This window comes from Poecilia mexicana, unplaced genomic scaffold (assembly GCF_051168715.1).
Source record: "Poecilia mexicana isolate PSO_F unplaced genomic scaffold, ASM5116871v1 scaffold_12, whole genome shotgun sequence".
Taxonomy (NCBI): domain Eukaryota; kingdom Metazoa; phylum Chordata; class Actinopteri; order Cyprinodontiformes; family Poeciliidae; genus Poecilia; species Poecilia mexicana.
Genome location: NW_028263381.1, coordinates 24,717,802 through 24,741,066, shown reverse-complemented (window position 1 = coordinate 24,741,066; position 23,265 = coordinate 24,717,802). Strand labels below are relative to the sequence as shown.

The window sequence follows — 23,265 nt, the reverse complement described above, 5'->3', positions numbered from 1 at the left end:
TTGATGGGAATGGTTTCCTGGGGAGGTTGAGAATCAGAGGACAGTAAATTTGTATTTGACATCCTTCTGTTTCAGAGTCTTGACTACAATCCACTAATGTTTGTTCTTCATCTAATTTCTGTAAATCTGGACAGAAATTACCAGCAAGTATTTAACTGTGCTTATTCTTCTCTTCATCAACAACAAATCCTGTGATTTTGGTTACATTTGATTCTTCGTTGCCAAAGTTTTGACGGGGGAACCATATATTTTAGCTGCCTGAAATTACCTGTTCTCCCTATATTACATGGGAGTTAATTCCCATGTAATATAAGGAATTAACTCTATATTAAGTTAATTCCCTATATTACACATTTAGTGCTTAGTCCCCTCTTCATCACCAACAAATCATGTGAATTTGGTAATATTTACTCTTAATTTGCCAAACTTACTTGTGGGAAACCAATGTTTTAGCCATCTGAAATAATGGCTAAAACATTATTTTAGCCATTAAATAATGTTAATGGCTAAAATATAAGCCATTATATTTTAGCCATTATAAAATATAATGGCTAAAATATTATATTTTAGCCATTAAAATATAATGCATATACTCCAGAATGTTATAAATTGTGATCAGCTTAACAGCAATTAATTGCAAAGTCAATATTTGCCTAGAAAATGAACAAAACACATTTCAACTTCATTGCAGCCCTGCCTTAAAAGGACCAGCTAACATCCTTTATTCTTCTATGTTCTTCTATGTTTGTAGAAGAACATATTCTTCTACAAAGAATATGTTATTTCAGACAGCTAAAATGTTTGGTTCCTCCATAATAACTTTGGCAAATAAAAAGCCAATGTCTCCAAACTTACAGAATTGGAGAAATAAACACAGGTAAAGATGTGCTGGTTAGTTAATTTGTTCCCATGTTTTCAAACTTTCATGATTTATTGTTGATGATGAAAGGAATAAATACAGCTAAAGACTTGCAGGTAAATTAATTTCTTCCCATTTTATGGAGGGGGAACCGATTATTTCAGGCAACTGAAACATCCATTCTCTCCTTTTCTTCACCCATAGCTTTTGACCATTAAAAACAACACAAAACGGTGTAAGAAGACCTCCACACAAGACCTTGTTTATTTATTTTACGATTTTGTTATTGCTTCTTTTTTAAACAGCAGCCGATTAAAATGAATGTTACAACCTTGAAATGATTATATGAGTTGTTTTTGTCTAGAAATTGATTAGAAGCACTGTGTAAATGGTCAGATCCGCCGGATCCGGCTCTCTGGCTGCAATGCGCGCTCCAGACGCAGGTGGAATCCTTCCTTCCTCTTGGGATGCTTTTTCTTCCTGTTTTGATGCTTCCAGTTTGCCTCCACTGTCACTGTGTTGAACCCTGTGACTCTTGGTTCGCTGCCACAGGTGAGTCAGGCCTGCATCGTTCAACACACACAGACAATTTCAAAGACACGCATCATGGTTTAAGTTTGCAACCATGATGTGTGTCTTTGAAATTAATTTTAAAAATAATAATAAATTCAAAGTACTCTTTCTCGCTTGTGATATGTACTGGAAACTTGTCACAGTCTAGGTGACATTGTGAAATCTCTCTACTGCTCCAGTTTTCTACTCCCAAGGTCACTGTTGTGGTTTTATATAGTTATTATATACAGTTTCAGACATTTTAAAGTAATTTTGTGATCTTTGAAATGTCTCAGAGCTTCTACTCAAAACATTATCTTTCATGATAAAATGTTGCATTTTGATCCCATTCAAACGTCTTACTGAAAATCAATTTTATGTATGTTTCAGCATATATCTCCTTAAATATAGCTTCCCTTTTTGAAATGCAAATCCTAATTGCTCAGCTCAGATCACAGAATATAAATAACCAATAAAAGTTTAGATAAAAATAAAATAAAATTGACTTTTTTTGTCAAATATACAATCATGGCAAAAGTTTTGTGCATGATTCAAATGTTAATATTTACAAAGTCTACTGCTTCAGTTTTCATAATGGCAATCTGCATATACTCCAGAATGTTATAAATTGTGATCAGCTTAACAGCAATTAATTGCAAAGTCAATATTTGCCTAGAAAATGAACAAAACACATTTCAACTTCATTGCAGCCCTGCCTTAAAAGGACCAGCTAACGTTGTTTCAGTGATTGCTTCATTAACACAGGTGTGGGTGTTGATGAGGACAGGGCTGGAGATCAATCTGTCATGATTAAGTAAGAATGACACCACTGGACACTTTAAAAAGAGGCTGGTGCTTGGCATCATTGTTTCCCTTCTGTGAACCATGGTTATCTCTAAAGAAACACATGCAGTCATCATTGCACTGCACAAAAATGGCCTAACTAGGAAGAGTATCGCAGCTAGAAAGATTCACCTCAGTCAACAATCTATCGCATCAAGAACTTCAAGGAGAGGTTCCATTGTTTCCAAAAAGGCTCCAGGGCGCCAAGAAAAACCACCAAGCGCCAGAACCATCTCTTAAAAGGGTTCCAGCTGCAGGATCGGGCTACCAGCAGTGCAGAGCTTGCTCAGTAATGGCAGCAGGCAGGTGTGAATGCATCTGGATGCACTGTGAGGTGGAGACTCTTGGAGCAAGGCCTGGACTCGAGGAGAGCAGCAAAGAAGCCACTTCTCTCCAGGAAAAACATCAGGGACAGACTGATCAAAAGGTGCAGGGAGTGGACTGCTGAGGACTGGGGTAAAGTCATTTTCTCTGATGAATCCCCTTTCTAATTGTTTGGGAAATCTGGAAAACGGCTTGTTCGGAGAAGACGAGGTGAGAGCTACCATCAGTCTTGCCTCACGCCAACTGTAAAGCATCCTGAAACCATTCATGTGTGGGGTTCCTTCTCAGCCAAGGGAGTTGGCTCTCTCACAGTCTTGCCTAAAAACACAACCATGAATAAAGAATGGAACCAGAATGTCCTCCGAGAGCAACTTCTCCCAACCGTCCAAGAGCAGTTTGGTGATGAACAATGCCTTCTCCAGCATGATGGAGCTCCTTGCCATAAAGCAAAGGTGATAACTAACCTGCTCAGGGAACAAAACATAGAGATTTTGGGTCCATGGCCTGGAAACTCCCCCGATCTTAATCCCATTGAAAACTTGTGGTCAATCATCAAGAGATGGGTGGACAAAGGAATTCTGACAAAATGCAAGCATTGATTGTGCAAGAATGGACTGCTATCAGTCAGGATTTGGTCCAGAAGTTGATTGAGAGCATGCCAGGGAGAACTGCAGAGGTCCTGAAGAAGAGGGGTCAACACTGCAAATATTGACTTGCTGCATTAACTCATAACTGTCAATAAAAGCTTTTGTTACTCATAATATGATTGCAATTGTATTTCTGTATGTGATGAAAACATCTGACATACACATGACAACCAGAGGGCAGCAGATCATGTGAAAATATATTTGTGTCATTCTCAAAACTTTTATTAACAGTTGTATGGCATCCTGACTTAGCGGTTAAGTAGGTAAATGAGTTTTATACGGGCGTGTGTTGTAGTTGACTCCACCTGCAGCCAGACCTGCTTTAAATACGCGTTGAAACCACGACAAGCATGTATATCCATATAGTTATCATGGAAAACAATTTAATGACTTATTTTCGTCATAAGTTGTTGCATACGGTGAGCTGACAACTTCTCTGACAGTCGGACTTAATGCGCATGCATGGTACTCTGCATGTTTGCTATTCTGACAGCGTATGGTAATCTGATAGAACAACGGCTCTCAGCGACACTCCAGTCCTATCTAATAAGTAAAGAGACGAGCAGATGAATCGTACTGTTCCTGAATGTCACATCACTATATTGCAGACTTTTGGACACAGTGTTGTCCCATATATGCGACAAGTCAGTCAACATCTCCACACAATAATTCAGCGCAATGAGTGACAACTTTTTTTCATCACAAATGCTTACAGGTCCTTCTCAAAAAAATTAGCATATTGTGATAAAGTTCATTATTTTCCATAATGTAATGATAAAAATTAAACCGTCATATATTTTAGATTCATTTCACACCAACTTAAATATTTCAGGTCTTTTATTGTTTTAATACTGATGATTTTGGCATACAGCTCATGAAAACCCAAAATTCCTGTCTCAAAAAATTTGCATATTTCATCCGACTAATAAAAGAAATGTGTTTTAATACCGAAAAAGTCAACCTTCAAATAAATATGTTCAGTTATGCATTCAATACTTGGTCAGGAATCCTTTTGCAGCCTGAGGTGTTATGGAGGCCCAGGATGTTCCTTTAGCGGCTTTAAGCTCATCCAGAGTTTTGGGTCTCAACTTTCTCTTCACAATGTCCCCCAGATTCTCTCTGGGGTTCAGGTCAGGAGAGTTGGCAGGCCAACAGTAACACCATGGTCAGTAATACCAGTGGTTTTGGCACTGTGAGCAGGTGCCAGGTGATGCTGAAAAATGAAATCTTCATCTTCGTAAAGCTTTTCAGCAGATGGAAGCATGAAGTGCTCCATATAGAGATGAACTATCTGTTCAACAGTGAGAGAGTTTCTCTGACAGGAGGAAAATCTTTAGACTCAAATCAGCAAAGAAACACTGAGGAATGATAACCGAACCTCCAGAGCTTAAATCCAGGAATCAGAGGTTCAGTGAATGTGGTGTTGAAGGTGTGGAGGTGGATCAGTGAGTCAGAGGAGACTCTGTAGAAGGACAGAATGCCAGCAGGACAGTCCACATACACTGATACTCTGTTAGAGATGGAGGAGGAGAGACGAGTTTCTATGTCATTGTGACAGACAGAGTAACCATCAATATCAGAGCAGCTCAGACTCCAGGAATGATCATTCAATCCAAACAAACAGTCTTTGCCTCCTTTCCTCCTGATTCTTCTGTAACTCACTGATATATCAACTCTTCCTCTCCACTCGACCTCCCAGTAACAGCGACCAGTCAGACCAGTTCTACACAGCAGCTGATTCCAGTGATCAAATCTGTCTGGATGATCAGGATATGGCTGAGGCTCCTTCATACGTGTCACCTTCCTGTTGTCTTCAGACAGTTTGAAGTTTCTGTACACTGTGTTTGTGTCGATGGTGAGTTGACAGGAATCTGATGGAGAGAACAAACACAATCCAGCTGCAGTTATTGATCATTTATTGATCTTTGATGATGATCCTGAATGAGTGATGTGACAGTTTGAAGATGGTTGAATGTGAGCTGCTTGTCATGAATCAGATGAAAAACACACTTACATCTTCTCAGTCTCCATGGACCTGGTGTCAAGAATTTGACTGCAGCAGGCTCCACCCTGAAAGGAGGAGGGGGGTCAGACCATCAGTCTCTTTCAGCAGCAAACATGGACATTACATGTGTAACCGGGTGGTTTTACTGGAAAACTTGGTTTTCCAGTAAAACAGTCAACAAGTGGGGGCAGGACACAACTACAACACCACCTCCCAGGGACAGCCATTCCAGAACTAATCTGTGAGATGTCTGGGGGGGTGCAGGAGGATGCTGTGCAGTTGGCGATCACTGTCCTTCCATCCCGCAGCAGAGAAGATCTGTGCCTACTTCAAGGGGCTGATCCGTCCATTTCAGCCTTCCTGGAGTTTTGGCAGCAGCAAAGAGTGCCGAGCCGGGCTGAGAAGGAGCGTCTAGGGCCGGGTGCCCCTGGACTTCTGAAACAGTGGGACTGAATTGTCCAGAAGGAAGGCCTTTTGTATCGGCGCACCTGGAGACCAGATGGTGGAGAAGTTCTTCAGTTTCTTCTCCCAGAGAGTCTAAAAGCAGAGGTGTTGCAGGAGCTCCATCAACATCATGGCCACCAGGGGGTCGAGAGAATGACTGATGTAGTGAAGCAGAGGTGTTTCTGGCCAGGAGTGGACAAAGATGTAAAGGATTGGTGCCAACAGTGTGAGAGGTGTACCCTTGTTAAGAACACCCAGCCAAGAGTTCCAGCTCCTATGGGTCACCTTCTTGCTTCAAGACGAAATCAGCTGTTGGCCATTGATTTTACACTTTCGGAACCAGCCTGTGATGGAATGGAGCTTGTGATGTTGATGACAGATGTATTTTTGAAGTTCACCCAAGCTATCCCTACTCGTGATCAGAAAGCGACGACAGTGGCAAAGGTCCTGGTTCGTGAGTGGTTTTACCGTTTTGGAGTGCCGGCCCGTATCCACTCTGACCAGGGGAGGAACTTTGAAGGTGTCCTAGTACAACAGTTATGTGAGTTGTATGGAGTTCAGAAAAGTCGCACCATGCCCTACCACCCACAGGGAAATGGACAATGTGAACGTTTTAATCAAACTATGTTCAATCTGCTTCGTTCCCTAGCTCTGGATGAAAAGCGAAATTGGCCAGAACATCTCCCACAGCTGGTCTTCCACTATAACACCACTGCCCATCAGTCGACTGGTGAATCTCCTCACTTCCTCATGTTTGGACAAGAGCCCCACTTGCCAGTGGATTTTCTGCTTGGCCATCTTCCTGAGCCCACAGAAGCTAAAGTGTGTGATTGGGTGGCAGAGCACAGGAGGCGCCTAAATGTGGCTATTGATGTTGTTAAAGGCAGAGTGGAGTTGGCAGCCCACAGGAGAAAAGTGAGGCATGATGAGAAAGTCCGGTGTGAGCCACTTCAAGCTGGACAAAGAGTGTATCTGTGTGATGTTGGCCCAGGGCGCAGAAATATCCAGGATGCCTGGGGGTCTACAGTGTACCAAGTCGTGAGGGCGCCAAGTTCAGGTGGTGTTGTATATTCAATTGCTCCAGTTGATAAGCCTCACCTTGTTAGACAAGTGCACCGTACTTCCATAAAGCCTGCCCTGTCGCCTTCAGAGACCTGCTATGATGATGGGCCACAGAGGGCTCCAGAGGAGAACAGTGATGAGGAGGAGGGGCAGTCGGGATCTTGGCTGGTGTGCCGAGAGGCTGTTGGTAATCCACCCAGGCCTGTGGACCCAGAACCATCAGAAAGGCCTCCAGCTCGAACACCCGTTCAGGTGCCGTCAGCTTCACAAACTCCTCAGAGGACTAGGGCTGCCCCTAGAAAGTCCACCCGTAAAACTGCAGGCAAGCACTCCAATCGTCAGCATCTCCCAAGACCAGCTATGAGTGAAGACAGAAGGGCTGCCGTTTCTCTGGTTCCAGGTGTCAGCAGTGTGGCTACAGCTATTTTTTGACCCTGGTCATAGTTTTACTTAATCGGTGGGTCACCGATTCATAGAGGGGGGGTGGGTGGGTAGGATGTAACCGGGTGGTTTTACTGGAAAACATAGTTTACATCCAGTGGTTGTAAATTCCCACCCGTTTTGGGCCATTGAACACATCTAGGCCCCGTTCCCCACCTTCACTTCCTCACAGCCTTGTCGGGCTCATTAGCGTATATAGGCACCGGGTGTGCACGCCAATCTGAGTGCGTTTGTTGGGTCCGTGGTTTGAGTTGAATCTCGGTCAGATGAGCGCTGACGCTGTGCTCATCGGGTTGCTGTGAGAATGTTTGGATCGTGGACATTTGATACTGATTGCTGCTGTTGTCTATTATGCTCCCACAAACAGTGCAGAACCAGAACAGTGCATAGCTCCTAATTTTTATTAGCTTATTGGGCACAGCCTTAGGACTGGGTTGGGGCAATGCGGGATTTGTTTTTCTTTTGTCTAACATTATTTTCTGTTTTGTGTTTCTTCTAATTTGGTTTGTATTTATTTTTGGTTCTAATTACTTCTGGTCTTGTCCTGGGTTTGAGAGCTTTATTGAGTTTTAAATTAGAATAATAAAGTCTATTTTTAATATTGTAAAATAATGTATAAATAAAATATATTTTGTATACTATTTCTGTTTCCTCATTCTCAGCCAGACCTACCTGGGTATAATTAATTGGGAAACTCTAGACCACTTGATATTTCAGTGGTCTACCAGTTGGCTTTAGGGCCACATCCTCAGTCACAATCCGGGTTTTTTTCCCCCCGTGTTACACATGTCTCTCAGACACACATTGTCCTCCACTGAGACAGGAACAGTCCAACATCTGGATTGCAAACTGCAGTGGATGTAGGAAGGACAGTTGGTGCTGCTGCAGCACAACTCATTTCTCCAAACACAGGAAAAGCTCCAACAGAGAGGAGAAAGGAAATCCCTCAGTAACAACCTGAAGAAACTCACTGAAGCCTAAAAGGACATCAGGAAACTAAGGAAACATTTCTGGAAGCTCAACCTGATTTAATAATCAGCATTAAAATCCAATCAATCTAAACTCTGATCAACACCTGGATACCTGCTCCATCCACACTCCCACACACAGATGAAGGAATGAAACACTAAACAACCTGCTGCTGAAAACCTGCTGTGGCCTCACTGGAATATCCAGAAATACAAACATTAAAAAGGAGAAGCTGCATCACATTCAACAAAGAGTTCAACAAGAACCAAACATTTGATCTCTGAGCTCAGACTCACAAACCAGGGAGAGGCTTCCATCATCACACACCTCTGACAAACACCTCCAACCTTTCAGCACTTCCTCTACCAACCAGCACCACCAGGTGGCGCTATACACACTTGTGAGTTTAGTTCAAAATCTTGATTTCTCTCTCTGAACTTTTAAACATCCATCTGACCAACATGGAGTTACTTTTCTTCTCATCTTTGCTCCTTGGGGCTGATTGGTCTGGAGCTCCATCAAATATTGTTTTAAAGTCCTTTCTGTCATCAGTAGATCATCATGGAAATCTAACTGAACTTCACTTTGATTCATTTAGTCAGAGTCCCTATTAAACTCTATTAAATCCATCCCACTCTTTCATTTTCCTTGTGAGCCGTTCTTAGTCAGGAGAATATTCCAGAAAACTGGGTAATGATCTCTGCCTCCAGATGAGGCGTCTAAATATTTAATGATCAAACTAAATATTTCTCTTCAAACTAAATGTTTCCCATCAGACTAAAGACGTTTCTCCTCTTCCTCCTCTATCAGACCTTCTCTGCTCCTGCAGCAGGTTCCTCCATACCTGAGAGCTTCCAGTCTCCAGTCTGGATCCTTCAGTCCAGCCGACAGCAGCTTCACTCCTGAGTCTCCTGGATGATTGTAGCTCAGGTCCAACTCTTTCAGATGGGAGGGGTTAAAGGTCAGAGCTGAGGCCAGAGAAGCACAGCCTTCCTCTGAGACCAAACAGCCTGATAAGCTGCAGACACACAATTCATCACATGATGAGAAGATGAGAACATTGAGGTAGAGACCAAGGTCTGAACTGGACATTTATAGGAGATGAAAAAAGTCAAGAAACTGGAGCTTAAACTGTTAATAATATGAAATATTAATAAAACTGTATTTAATTTTATAGGTAATAATAATCAACATTTGTTTCTTGTAGAATGTATTATGCTGCCTTCACACCAAATTCAACTTGATCGTCAGGAGGGTTTGGTTTACATTCAGAGTCTATTTGGACCCTCATGCAGGGTATGGTGCTTTTTTGAGCTTTTGACCTGCAGTGAACTCGTCCAACGATGCAGTTAGAAAATCTGAATGTTTTGCACTCCGCTTTGTGATGTAGCGGAGTCACGTCACATTTTTTCTGACGTGATCTCAGAAAAACAAAAAAGAGAATTAACTAATTGTTGCTGTTTGCTATCGTCCTATAATCTACAACAAGTCAATTTATGACTGCAGAGACAGAAATAGAAAAGACATTGCTTGGAGCAAAGGTCAGTGAGCCAGATGGAATGTCAGGCAATTTATAACTTTTATTACTTGAAAATATTTCCACGCATTTGTGCCTTCTAAATCCGTCCAGCTAAAATGTTGAGTCATGTTTAATAAATCCAAATATTTCTTTAAACAAAATAGGCAGGAGATGGTGGAAGAATTTGACGGACATATATGCCAAGGAGTCTTCTTTCAACACAACGCCTCGAGGAGTTGCAACGTATTTGACATGCCTGACACACTTCTGAAGCAAAATGTCAAGTGTCTGACTTTAAAGTGCACGTTTCAAACTAGTGTCATACAGATTTGTAGCACACAAAACTCATTCTGTATGAATACAACATTTGAAAGTGTAGCATATAGTTTGGGTGCGTTCACACTGCAGCCTGAAGTGACTCAATTCCGATTTTTTGGCAATTCTAATTTTTTTGCCAGGGCCGTTCACACTCCCAGTAAATGCGACGTGTTCTGCAGTCTGAACGGGCAAACGACCTGAAAGAAGAAGTGCTCAGTGTTTGCTGAAGTAAACATGGAGGCTAACGGTGGAGCTTAGCTTACATATTTGAAGTTGTTGTCCGGCCAGAGCAGCATATTAACAACTTCATCCTTATAGTCCGTCATGGTTGTTGTTTTTCTTCCCACTTGAGCGTATCAGGATGCAGAATAGTGAGATTTGTTGAGAAACAGTGACGTTCAGTTCGGATGAATGTGACCGTTACGTGACGTTAGGTCGCATTTGAACTGGATACGTATCGGATATGGGTCACATTGGCAAAGAATCCGACCTGTGCTGTTCACACTGCCATGAAAAGATCGGATACAGGTCGCATTACGTGTAAAAAAAATCGGAATTGGGTCACTTCAAGCTGCAGTGTGAACGTACCCTTTTTCACGGGGGCGGTGCCGCCCTCTGGGCGTTCAGAGGACGGCAGGGGGTGCTGGTGGAAATTTTTACAAAAGCGGGGTGTTGGGATTCCTTTGCAAGGCGTTTGCTCCAAGGTAAACTAAGTTTACTTATTGTCCAGACGGACAATAAAAGTGCTTTATTTTTTTCTGGATGCTGCTGACTTCCATGGAAGGACAATGGAATATCGCTCTTATAAACATGTAATGACTAAAATCATGATACCCTCACTTTGCATCCCTCTGAAAAATGGACCCATTTAAATAAAGAAAACCCTCCATGGGTGATACCACGATAGAGAGTGTTCATTTTATAACGTTAACATTGGTTCTGTAAGTGATCTGGTACGAAACGGTAGTACTATCGCACATTTGAATTTTAATAATCAGAATACTGACACTGTTTCTGTTTTAAAAGATTTATGTGAAAAGGTTTATGTCAGTCTGCTTTTTTCCATCGATACCCTTTATTTATTTTCTTACCCCACTATGTGGGGTAAGAAAATAAATAAAATAAAAATATGCGCACGTTGCACAAAACTGTGAAACAGGAGATCCTGGGTGTAGAATGGAGCAACAAACTAGATGTGAATCAGGATCAGAGAATCCAGCACTGAACAATGAAAAATCAAGCACTTATAGTGGCAGATCAAGTGAAACACATGGTGAAGCACGCAGCAGGTGAATAACATGATGAGTAAAGATTCCGGGTAGTGAGCATGAATAAACAATAAAATAAAACTAGCAACAGGAAAGAAACTAAGGAGGATAAAACAATAGATAAAGAGGAATATACTGGTATGGCAAGACATTTCGAGCAATAATTAATACAGAGTCTTGAGCCTGATGACCCTACGACACTTTCAATTTGAGTCATTAGACTTGAATTAAGAACCAAATTTGGTCTTTGTAATTTCTGTCCAATAAAACTATTAATCTATAATCAATAGACAGGCCTATATAAAGATATAATCCATGTTTCTGTCTCATATTTGTATGGCATTAAAAGGATCTGGAACTTTTGTTTTTCCACTGAAAGCTCTGGTTTGCACAATAAATGCCATGTGGGTGAAATTTTATGGATGATGCTCCGATGTCCCATTCTCCTGAAGGCAGCACAGAACTGCACCACCAGAAACAGAAACACTGAAGAGAAGAAGAGCTGTGATTAATGTAGTTACAGTTCTATCCATGTTTTAATGTTGCAGAGCTCAGTTGTTTTGCAAATAGATCAAAGTTTAAACTGGCATGTTGAACATCTTTTATCTGCTCATTTTGTGCAAGATTTAACAACTAACATAAAAAAATGGCACAGAACAAGAATATTTCTTTCCAATCTGATTGGCTGCTGTTAGGCCTATCAATTTCAGGTTGAAAAGTAACCAGTGGAATTTTCTTAATGACTGTAAAATATATTTTTATTCCAATGCCTTTTTTGTTCTCAATCATAAAAATTAAAACATCAACAATAGTGATAGTAATAAAATAATATACAATGCAAAGTAGCCTACAAATTCATTGATGGGGGGTGGTGGCCCAAAAAGAATGAGAAACACGGATCTAGCAACTGCTGGGAGGAAGGATCTGCAATAATGCTCCTTTGTGCACCTAGGATACTGTAATTTGTCAAATCTCCAAATTTACACTATCAATCAAAGCTTGACCCCCAACTTTCTAAAATTTTCTCTTCTTGTTTTTTTCAGCCTGGAGTAAAAGAAACCCAGCCATGTTTATGTGTAGCTTCGTCACAGGAAGACATCTGTTGTTATAATAATCAGCCACTGAAATAATAATTATATCATTTCTGCTAGCAGGAAATGGACAGACATCTGGTTTCACCAGGATTGGTCACATTTTACCTGAGAGTCTCCAGGTTGCAGTTTGGACTCTTCAGCCCATCAGAGAGAAGCTTCACTCCTGAATCCTGCAGGTTGTTGTTACTCAGGTCCAGTTCTCTGAGACTGGAGGACTGGGAGCTGAGAACTGAGGACAGAGCTTCACAGCTTCTCTCTGAGAGGTTACAGCCACTCAGTCTGAGGAGACAGGGAGGAAAATCTGGTATTAAACAATTATGTTTTTCTTTCCTGTCAGTGGTCTTCTTGGATATATTGAAAGTGTCAGGATTTAGGTTTTTCTGAGTTCTCTTATGTTTAGTTTAGGTTTCTCTGTGTCTTATTTTGATTCTGTTCCCTGTGAGTCCTGTCTCCTCCCTAATTGTTTCCCAGGTGTCTAGTTCCCTAATTACTCCCTGTGTATTTAAGCCCACCTGTTGTCTCTGTCTTTTGTCAGATCCTTGTCAGTTGTCATTTGTAAGTTGTCGTTGTTGAACACAGTTGTACTGAGAAGTCCTGTGCCGACTCAGCTCTCGTCTTTAGTTTTCAGTTGCTACCGGTATTTAGCTGCTGCTAAGTTTTCTGCCGTGCCGCCTGAACGAGACTGTTGAGCTACGTTCTATTAAACTTTTCATCATCATCATCATCATTTCATGCTGGGCCCCTGCGTTCATTCTCACCATCACAAAACTGCCAAATCATGACAGAAAGAACTTGTATTTTACACAACCTTATATTTCTCTGGTTCACATAAAGAACTGGTTCATCATAAAGTTAGTTGTTCAGTCTTGGTAGACTGAGCCACAGAGAACAAGAAGGCTGGAGAGACAACTATAAAATTTCACAATGACATACAATAATCCAGTGTAAATTTTGCAGCTTGAACATGTAAAATCGTGGCTACCTGTTGGAGAAAGTTGGTCTCAAATTCTTTATCAGAAAATCCATTACTACGAGAACTGAAATAACAATCAATACGTGCCTCATCATCAACAGATTTCTCTGTATCAACAATACCTGCAGTAACAATGTGTGTCCTTACAGAGCTTTGTTGGAGGCTTTAACCACTGGCAGCAGCCTCAGAAGAGCCTCCTCTGAAGCAGAGTATTTCTTCAGGTCAAACACATCCAGATCTTTTCCTGATGACACTAAGATGAAACCCAGAGCTGACCACTGAGCAGGAGACAGTTTATCTGTGGAGAGACTTCCTGACCTCAGAGACTGTTGGATCTCCTCCACTAGAGAACGATCATTCAGTTCATTCAGACAGTGGAACAGATTGATGCTTTTCTCTGCAGACACATTCTCACTGATCTTCTTCTTGATGTACTGAACTGTTTCCTGATTGGTCTGTGAGCTACTTCCTGTCTGTGTCAGCAGACCTTGTAGGAGTATCTGATTGGTCTGCAGTGAAAGTCCCAGGAGGAAACGGAGGAACAAGTCCAGGTGTCCATTTGGACTCTGTAAGGCCTGGTCAGCAGCTCTCTGATGGAGAGACTTTAGTTTAGGCTTATTAAATAATGAAAACTTTTTAGATGTTTGTGTTTCTTTCATCAGGATGACTCCAGAGTTGATGAAGGTCCGATGAACATGAAGAGCAGCCAGAAACTCCTGAACACTCAGATGGACGAAGCAGAACACCTTGTCCTGGTACAGCCCTCTCTCCTCTCTAAAGATCTGTGTGAACACTCCTGAGTACACTGAGGCTGCTCTGATATCGATGCCACACTCTGTCAGGTCTGATTCATAGAAGATCAGGTTTCCTTTCTGCAGCTGATCAAAAGCCAGTTTTCCTAGAGACTCGATCATCTTCCTGCTCTCTGGACTCCAGTGTGGATCTGTTTCAGCTCCTCCATCATACTTGACCTTCTTCACTTTGGTCTGAACCACCAGGAAGTGGATATACATCTCAGTCAGGGTTCTTGGCAGCTCTCCTCCCTCTCTGGTCTCCAACACATCCTCCAGAACTGTAGCAGTGATCCAGCAGAAGACTGGGATGTGGCACATGATGTGGAGGCTTCGTGACGTCTTCATGTGGGAGATGATCCTGCTGGCCTGCTGCTCATCTCTGAATCTCTTCCTGAAGTACTCCTCCTTCTGGGGGTCATTGAACCCTCTGACCTCTGTCACCATGCCAACACACTGAGGAGGGATCTGATTGGCTGCTGCAGGTCGTGTGGTTATCCACAGGAGAGCAGAGGGAAGCAGTTTCCCCCTGATGAGGTTTGTCAGCAGAACATCCACTGAGCTGGACTCTGTAGCATCAGTCAGGATCTCCTTGTTGTGGAAGTCCAGTGGAAGTCGACTCTCATCCAGGCCATCAAAGATGAACAGAACCTGGAAGTGTTCAAAGCTGCAGATTTCTTTGGTTTCAGTAAAGAAGTGATGAACAAGTTCCACCAAGCTGAACTTTTTCTCTCTCAGCACATTCAGCTCTCTGAAGGTGAATGGAAATATGAAGTGGATGTTCTGGTGGGCTTTGTCTTCAGCCCAGTCCAGAGTGAACTTCTGTGTTAAGACTGTTTTCCCAATGCCAGCCACTCCCTTTGTCATCACTGTTCTGATTGGTTGATCTCTTCCAGGTGGGACTTTAAAGATGTCTTCTTGTCTGATTGTTGTTTCTGGTCTGTGTGGTTTCCTGGATGCTGCTTCAATCTGTCTGACCTCATGTTCATCATTGACCTCTCCAGTCCCTCCCTCTGTGATGTAGAGCTCTGTGTAGATCTGGTTCAGAAGGGTTGGACTTCCTGCTTTAGCAATCCCCTCAAACACAGACTGGAACTTCTTCTTCAGACCAGATTTAAGTTGATGTTGACAAACTGCAGCAAGATGTTCTAAATTAAGACAAATTAAAATCATGAATGAAACAAGGATGAAGATGATTTAAATAAATGTGATTCCGTCTCTTCAGACATCAGTAAATGTGTCATTTATCCATCAGGTCAAATCTTTGTAGAAATCCTCTTACTGCTCTGCAGACGGTCAGCCAGCTCCTCCTGCTTCATCCTCCTCAGGAAGTTCAGTGTGATCTTCATCACTGCCTCTCTGCTCCTCCTCCTCTGCTCTTCATCCTCACCTCCCAACACCTCATCATCCTCTCTCTGACTCTCTGAACATTCTGGGTAATCTGGATTCAGAACCTTGTGTATCTTCTTCAGCTCGTTCTTCACAAAAGTGACAATGTTTTCCTCCAGCAGCTGGAACAGAATAATAGATGAAGGAAACATCAGACTGAAATCATGGAGCCAAACACCAGATGGATGTTGGACAGACTGACAGTCCTCTGGTCTACAAAGTGCAGCATGGAGACGACTGTGAACAGAACCATGGAAAAGTAGTTGTTCATGTACAGACCATAAATATGGAGTCCAGCTGTGTTTGATGCTGCTGGGCAGACGGACCACTGGGAACCTCTGAGCTCTGCTGGTCCACTCTGTGGAGGAACCAGGAACAATCCGGAAGGCAGGAAATATTCATCCAGCAATATTTACTAATAAAATAACTAAGAGTGTCACATTAAAGCAGAAAACAAAGCATCACATGAACACAATACAAAGAAGTTAGAAAGAGGAAGATGAACTACAAGGATGAAGACCAGTAACACCAGAATCACCAGTAGACAGACTTATGTTCTACATAAAAGATTAATGTTACATTGTAGATATTAATGTCATTGATGTAACTTATATGAAAAGGATATAACCTCACATTCAATCTAATGTTCCCATGACAACAGAACCCAACAGAACTTGGTATCGTCACACGGCCACAATGATCAGTTAGAAACAGCTCACCTCTCTGATGGTGGAGATCCAGGAGATTTAAAGTTAATGAAGTCTTCCTTTGACCAGTCGCTCTTAAAGGACACACAGCTGGGTTCTGGTTGTGGTTCTGGTCTGAGTCTCTGATGGATCCTGACAGAAACATGATGATTAAAAGTGAATCTGTTCAGTCTGGATGAAGCAGCAAAGAGGAGCAGCAGCAGCTTCATCACCACGTCTGTTTTGGCCTGATATAGTGAACGCTGTGTGAAAAGGGCTGTGGACAGTTAGAGATGGTGACCTCACCTCTGACCTTTGCTCTGGCTCTCATCTTCCCCACACAGAGTGGTTTTAGAGGGAGGGACTCCCTCCTCTCTGTCCTCACACTGATCCATGCTGCTGAATTCACATCAGCTCACACACACTTTCTAGCTTCACCTGCAGAGGAAACACACATCATTCATCTGCACATCAACTCTGATCATCCTTTACATCATTAGTGCTGGAAAAAGATCAGCTGCTCCTCCTCTGATTGGCTCTTCTTCTCTGCTTCATATCAGTGTCAGGTGAATGCAGTCAGACAGCAGAGAGGCAGGGGAAGCTGCATCAGCTGCTGCACTTCTACTATCAGTCCACTAGATGGAGACATGGAGCAACATTTACATTCACTGATTCAACCTGAACATCAAAACTGAACATGTCCTCCATAAATACTTAATGAAGTGACTGAATGAAACACATATTAACAATAATATTTTATTTTAAAGGAAGCAGCAGGAAACTGTTGTGTATGACTTTAATGGAGACCTCAGGACTCTTTCATGAAAGTAAGATTCATTAATGCAGGACAAGAGACAAAGCCAGGCTTGACATAACACCATCTGTACATTCACAAAGTCCCAACCAATCTCAGGAGGTGTGTCTATATTGAGCTAGGCCTAAATAAATCAGATGAAATCTCATTCACAGATTTCTTGAAGAGACCATAAGATGAATCACAGGTTCACTGTTTCTATAATAGATAAATTGCATATGCTATACCTTACATCAAAAATAAGTCTTTATTTGTTTCACAATTTTTCACAATGGCGAATTGTAAAAATTTAAGCACATCATACATAATACAAGGAAAACCCTGAGTCTGTCCATGATGTTGGTTTGCAATGTTTGAAATCATAATTGAATTTTTGATAACAGGATTTCAGCTTTTTGGACCTGGCAGGTACCTCTCATATCCTGAAATTTGGGAAATGTTGGCAGCTATTCTGGCCACTGAGAGTTTGATCGGTTTATACAACAAAATGCCTTGCTGTGAACACTCAGACTCAGATGTAGTGTGAGCAGAACCAAACAGGAAGTGATTCTGCCCAGTTGCAGTTCCAGAATCTTAAAGGCAGGAAGAAACAGACCTTGGAGAAGTTGCAAGTTGAGATTGGCGAGACTGATAATCAGATTGGCTGTCTGGCGTTGCCTTTGAAATATAACAGTAAGACTTTTAGGCAGATGGGAAACTTAACAGAGTTGGCCTGGTCCAAAATTATTGTCAATCAAAATCAATCAACCAAATTTTATTTGTGTACCAAAATTCAGCAGCAAAACCACAGAAACACAAAGTCTTGCAACAATCAAAACATTACATTAAATCACTCCAAACCTAATTGATTATGTTTCAAATAAATATCTAAACAGGTGGGTTTTTAGTTGTGATTTAAATGAAGTCAGTGTTTCAGCTGCTCTACAGTTTTCTGGAATTTTGTTGATGCAGAGCAGAACCAGAACCAGAAGATCTGAGGGGTCTAGATGGTTGGTACAGCAATAACAGATCTTTAAGGTATTGTGGTGCTAAACCGTTTAGTGATTAGGTTTTGTCATCTGAATCTGGCTCCCAAAGGCTATCTCAAATTATCCTGGATGTTATGAACAAGATGCTCTGCTCCCACTACCTGCTTCTTTCTCCATGACATCTATGAATCAGAGCTCTACCTGTCAGCTGATGACCGCACTGTCACTTATCAAGTACTAGGGCTGGGGGTCCATGGACATGTTCACTGACTTGCCTGCAAACACACTTCAAAACAGCTATAAACACTGTAAACTCACTGCCTTTGCCGCCCCCCTCCCTCATCATGTCCCTGTACTGCAGCCTCGGTTGTTGCAATGAACCAGGTAGCTGCGTTGCTCACTTGGACTTCCTGTTCTGGGACCCGCCCACCACCATCACCCTCTTCTCTCTCACTTCTCCTGCTCCTGAACCACAGGTTCTGTTTTTTATGTTAGTAACATAAAAAACAACTTGTCATGTGGAGAGGTTTGTTACAACCTCACTTCTGTCTTTAGACAAACTTACAACAGTAAAACATGGATCATTTTAAAATTGGTAATAGTATTTTCTACCATCATAATGTAAAAATACAAGTAGTACATAACTGAATACCAAAATGAATTTGCAATATTTTACTGCAGGGTGAAAAAAGACCAAATCAGGCACATAAGAAGGTGAAATCAATGACTAACACTTTGGTTTCTGATAGGTGTGAAGCACCAGGCTGAACTAATTATGACTGTTAATGTGATTTGGAGCAGGATAGGAGAACAGGGTAAATCTCCATTGTAACTTATGTACTGCTTCTGTGAAACAAAATCAAGGCTTTATTAAATCAGGATATCTGAAAAATACTGGCATAATCTGTTATTTTTATTTTGTGAAACAGAACTCAGAGTTTGGATTCAGGATGAAGACATGAAGCAGTTTGTTCATAGAGAAAAAACAAACATCAGCTGTTCATGTTGATTGATTGCAGTTCATCACTAATCTAATAATCCTAAAAATTAACCTTTAAAAGGAAGAGTGATGAAACTTTGAGCTGAAATCAAAAGTGAATCTTTTCTCCAAACTTCAGAGAAAAAAAACAAACAGGAAAGATCCTGAAGACAAAGTTTAAGGAGGAAACAAATCAAACTTACAGTTTGTTCAAACAACCCAAAGAGATGAAGAAGAAGATCTGAACAACAGACTGACTTTAAACTGAAAGTAAATGTGAGGGATGTTATGAGGAAGTTCTGGATGAGATCAATGGGGAAACAGAGCTCATCAAAATGTGCCTCTAGCTAAAGTGCAGTTGACCAGCAGGTGAAGTATTCAATGGACATTATATCATAATAATAATAATAATAATAATCCATTCATCCATTATTATTATATAATAATGTATACACCATGGAAGGAGCTTTCTACAGGCTTTGCACATTGTCAATGTACTTCTATTAAATCACAAAATTTTAAAGTTTGCACTCTAAGTAGTATTTTTCCCTTTCATGCATAGTTGATAGCTATATAAAACAGAATTGAACCCACATATACATGTTTTATGTATATATGGGTTTTATGTTATAAATGCACACACACCACTAAAGTAGAAACTAGTGCGTCATAGTTTCCACTTTAGGCGAAACTAAAGTTGTGTAATCACTGCCAGTAATTACAATTTCTGTTCTGGCTCATTCTGGCAGCAATTACACTGCTAACTACTGGCCATCCCCTGTAAGTTCAAGAAAATTTTGTTAAATCCAATATGGCAGACAAATGGTAAAAAATGCAGGGTAGCTCAGGAATATCCAACCCTTCCTTCCATTGTAGATGAGTCTTGCAGGTAAAAAAAAAATATGTAGTGACATCAACCCCTAATGACTAAAAGTACTGATGTATTTTCCAAATAATTTTGCATTAGGAGAAAATTAAAACTGATCACCTGTTTTACAATATGCCCCATTTCCAACAAATATTTTGGTTGTAAATAAATTGATTTATATTTTAGTTTTTAACCTGAAGACTTTGTAAAGAAAAAAAGTCCATTGTCACCATTAAGTAGTAAGGTTTTTATACTTTGTTGTGGTAGCAGTAGTGACAGTGGAGATGAAGAATCTGTGATCACAGAGGTAAATCAAGAAGTTGAGGGTGAAACACTTAAGGCAAGGCAGCTAACTGCAGCTACAGCATCAGCAGCTCACCCTTTAAAAGAGCCTGAGGTGTGAATGAAGAAACAGGAGGCAGTGCTTTTAGTTTTGGTGTATTATGTGATTGGTGCAAAAACATCAGGCAATTACAACAGCAAAGCAAGAGACAGGATAACTGACTCAGAATAAATTCATTCAAAAGTCATGAAGTCCAATATACTTTTTCTAGCTCGTCATCTTCACATCCTGATGAGGATCTGGTGGAACAGGAAAAAAATAAATTTAAAAGGTCAGAAAAACCCATTAAGTGTTTTTATCTAAAACAATTGTCATGGACAAACATACACAGGATGTTATAGATTTTTTGGTATTATCATTTTGTTATTATTTTAGTTCATATTCAAATCTAATGTTAATCAATAGTTAATCAACATTCAGTATTATTGTGATTTTCAGTTTAAAGTGTTCTCTTCCTTATGTGTGTATAAACTGACCTGGAGGTCCATCTGCCTGTTCGTCTTCCTGTGAAACAGTTATCTGTGTTTCCCAGACCTTAAATTATGTTTCCACAGGTGCCTCCTTATCAACCGGAATACTCCCTATTTTAGAAACTGTGTGCAGTCATATTTTGTCTCTGCTGTCTTCCTTACCTAACCTCCCTCTTTTTACTTGATAATAAAAGACAAGCTGTAACCAAAGGTCTTCAGAACGCTCAGTGAACAGCTCGGAGGAGCAGTTGGCGGAGTCTTCTCCTTTTGCAAAAGCTTGGCCATAAAATTCATATACATTGTCTGTGGTTCTTTTATGAAGGCTTGAGGAAAATACCTAGCAAAAGAAATAAATATTAAATTTAGGCATTTTGTTTATGCATATTAAATTCACAAGCAATTAGATTTCTAATAATTTTGACATTTCAATAATCAGGTTAAAGTAACCATAATTTAAACAAGTATCACATTTAACACTAATCAATTTAAAGTGGACTTTCAAAAATATCAATCAATCATAAATAAATAAATAGTCAAATACTCAAGCAGAGTGAGAGAAAAATAAATAAATAAAAATACTGCACAACATCAAAGCTGAAAGTGTAGCTTTTCTGTTCTGATCAACTTCACTGTCATTTTAAATTTCATTGCCAAAGCATCAATACAAAAGTTACAGAACAGGCACAGAATCACTGATGCACCAAACAATTGACCTTTTCAATGTGAATGGGGTGAACTTGGGGGGCGTTTACACGACAACGATCCAACAAAAACGGAAGTTTTGTTCCGTTTTTGTTGGATCGTTTACACGATAACATTCTAATTATGATCTGTGTTTACACAGTAACGGCACACATCGAAAACGTGTAATGCTCTCGCTGCGCCTAGTTGGTGCTAGGTTCTTTGAAACTGAGTGCGCATGTGTTTAAAAAAAAAGTTCTACTTGAAGGCATGTGGATTCGTGTTTCCCTATCAGGTACCGTTCTCCCATAGATTGGGAGAAAACACACATTGTGTGCGTCTGATTAGGGCGCATGCAGTTGGAAAAAGTAGGATAACTTTGCTGCAACACCTTGTTTGAGCTTTCACGGTGTCCGTAGCGGGCCCTGGACTGGAGCTGTTTATTGTTTTTACCTTGGAATGGCCAACAGTCTGTTATTCCTATATAAATTTGATAAAATAGGAGCTCCCGCCCTTCCCATATCCGTGTCCTCTGTCACCTTTTCCAGCAGTTAAAACAGTTTAATCCGTTGCTAACAAGTCGTAACCTGTTTTTCCGAGCCGCCTTTAAACGCAACATTAACGCTGAGACGCTCGCGCTGGGTTTACACCTGTGAGGCAGCAAAGTAGACCTGCTGCTGCTGCGCAGGTGTGTGTTAGAATCACGGCAGCAAACCAGCAAAACGTAAATAACTTTGCACAGTTTTTTCCCCAAACTAACCGACTGAGTTGAGTAAAGATGTTGGATGCAGGTAATGTTAGCTAAACGATGACTAGCTAATATCAATACAGCACGTTAAGCTTGTTAACAAGTAGCCTGTATGCTATTGATGTTGTCTATGTTCAGCTACGTAGACTCATTTTGCCCCCCCAAAATAAGTCGATGCCCCCCCTGTTAAACTCGTCTGGAGACGGGGCTGGTCCGTAGTTCTCTAGATAAGAGGCTGAACAAGCAGCCTTTAATTTTGCCACCTGTGCTGTGTGGAGCGGTGAAGAGACGCTGAGGGAACCGTATCAGATGGGGAAACAATAACACCAGTATTGTGAGTAGTTTCTTCTTCTTCTGTGGATTGTAGGAAGCAGCTATGTTTTGTGTCATACTATGCATGAGCTGGGGATTCTCTGGAAGAAAAGATCCGTTTTCTCGGTTTACACGACAACGGAAAACGGTACGTTTCAGAAACATCGCACTATGGAACCCGTTTTCAATCTGTGCCGTTGTCAGAGAAAACATAACGTGGTTTCGTGTAAATGTACACTACAAACGCAACAAAACTCTTCCGTTTTCCCCCAAAATCATTGTCATGTAAACGGGGCCTTAGTCAGGGTCAGCAGTGACAGAATTCCAGTGAAGTTCCAGGCAAAAAGCAACAGCAATTCCAGAAAAACACTCCAATGGGCAATTGAGCAGAAGGTCCAAAGGTAAAAGCAATACTGGTATCGGATGACATTCCCACCAGGCAATCAAGTCAGTAGATTCAAAGATTTGGATCAATTTGTGTAGAAACACCAACAGCAAGCCACAGTCACAGTGGAAACAGGTGAGGAAGTTCAAACTGCTGCTGGAGGAGGGGCTTTAAAACAGGAAGTTGACCAGCAACTTCCTGTTGTTGGTCAACAGGAAGTTGACCACCAAACATAAAAGTCCTTGACTAATTGCGGGTTACAAAGGACATAAATTAACTGCAGATGCAGCACTCCAGGACGCATTCCAAAAACAGAAAAGAAAATGTGGCCTTAACAGAACAGAAACTGAAGACATTTCCAGGAATGAACATGGAATCATTTGATACCTCAGATAACCAATCTATACCAATCTATAATTAATCAATAGAATTTATTGATTACCAGAGTCAGAACTTCATGTTGAGATGATACAAATGTTTTTTCACTTCTTGGAGAAAATGATTCTTTTACAT

General features: G+C 41.0%; 1 protein-coding gene across 1 annotated transcript; it reads right to left on the bottom strand.

Annotated features, from left to right (window-relative positions):
* Positions 1-4,044: 4,044 nt before the first annotated feature.
* Positions 4,045-19,210, bottom strand: LOC106911420 (NLR family CARD domain-containing protein 3-like). Its single transcript, XM_088011160.1, has 10 exons — positions 19,149-19,210; positions 16,491-16,622; positions 16,218-16,337; positions 15,778-15,856; positions 15,392-15,620; positions 13,466-15,257; positions 12,451-12,624; positions 8,991-9,164; positions 5,240-5,295; positions 4,045-5,096 (listed from the first exon to the last, which is right to left on the bottom strand). Exons 2-10 carry the CDS (start codon positions 16,577-16,579, stop codon positions 4,570-4,572), a joined length of 3,240 nt encoding a protein of 1,079 aa, XP_087867286.1. The 5' UTR covers positions 16,580-16,622; positions 19,149-19,210; the 3' UTR covers positions 4,045-4,569.
* Between the last annotated feature and the right edge of the window lie 4,055 nt (positions 19,211-23,265).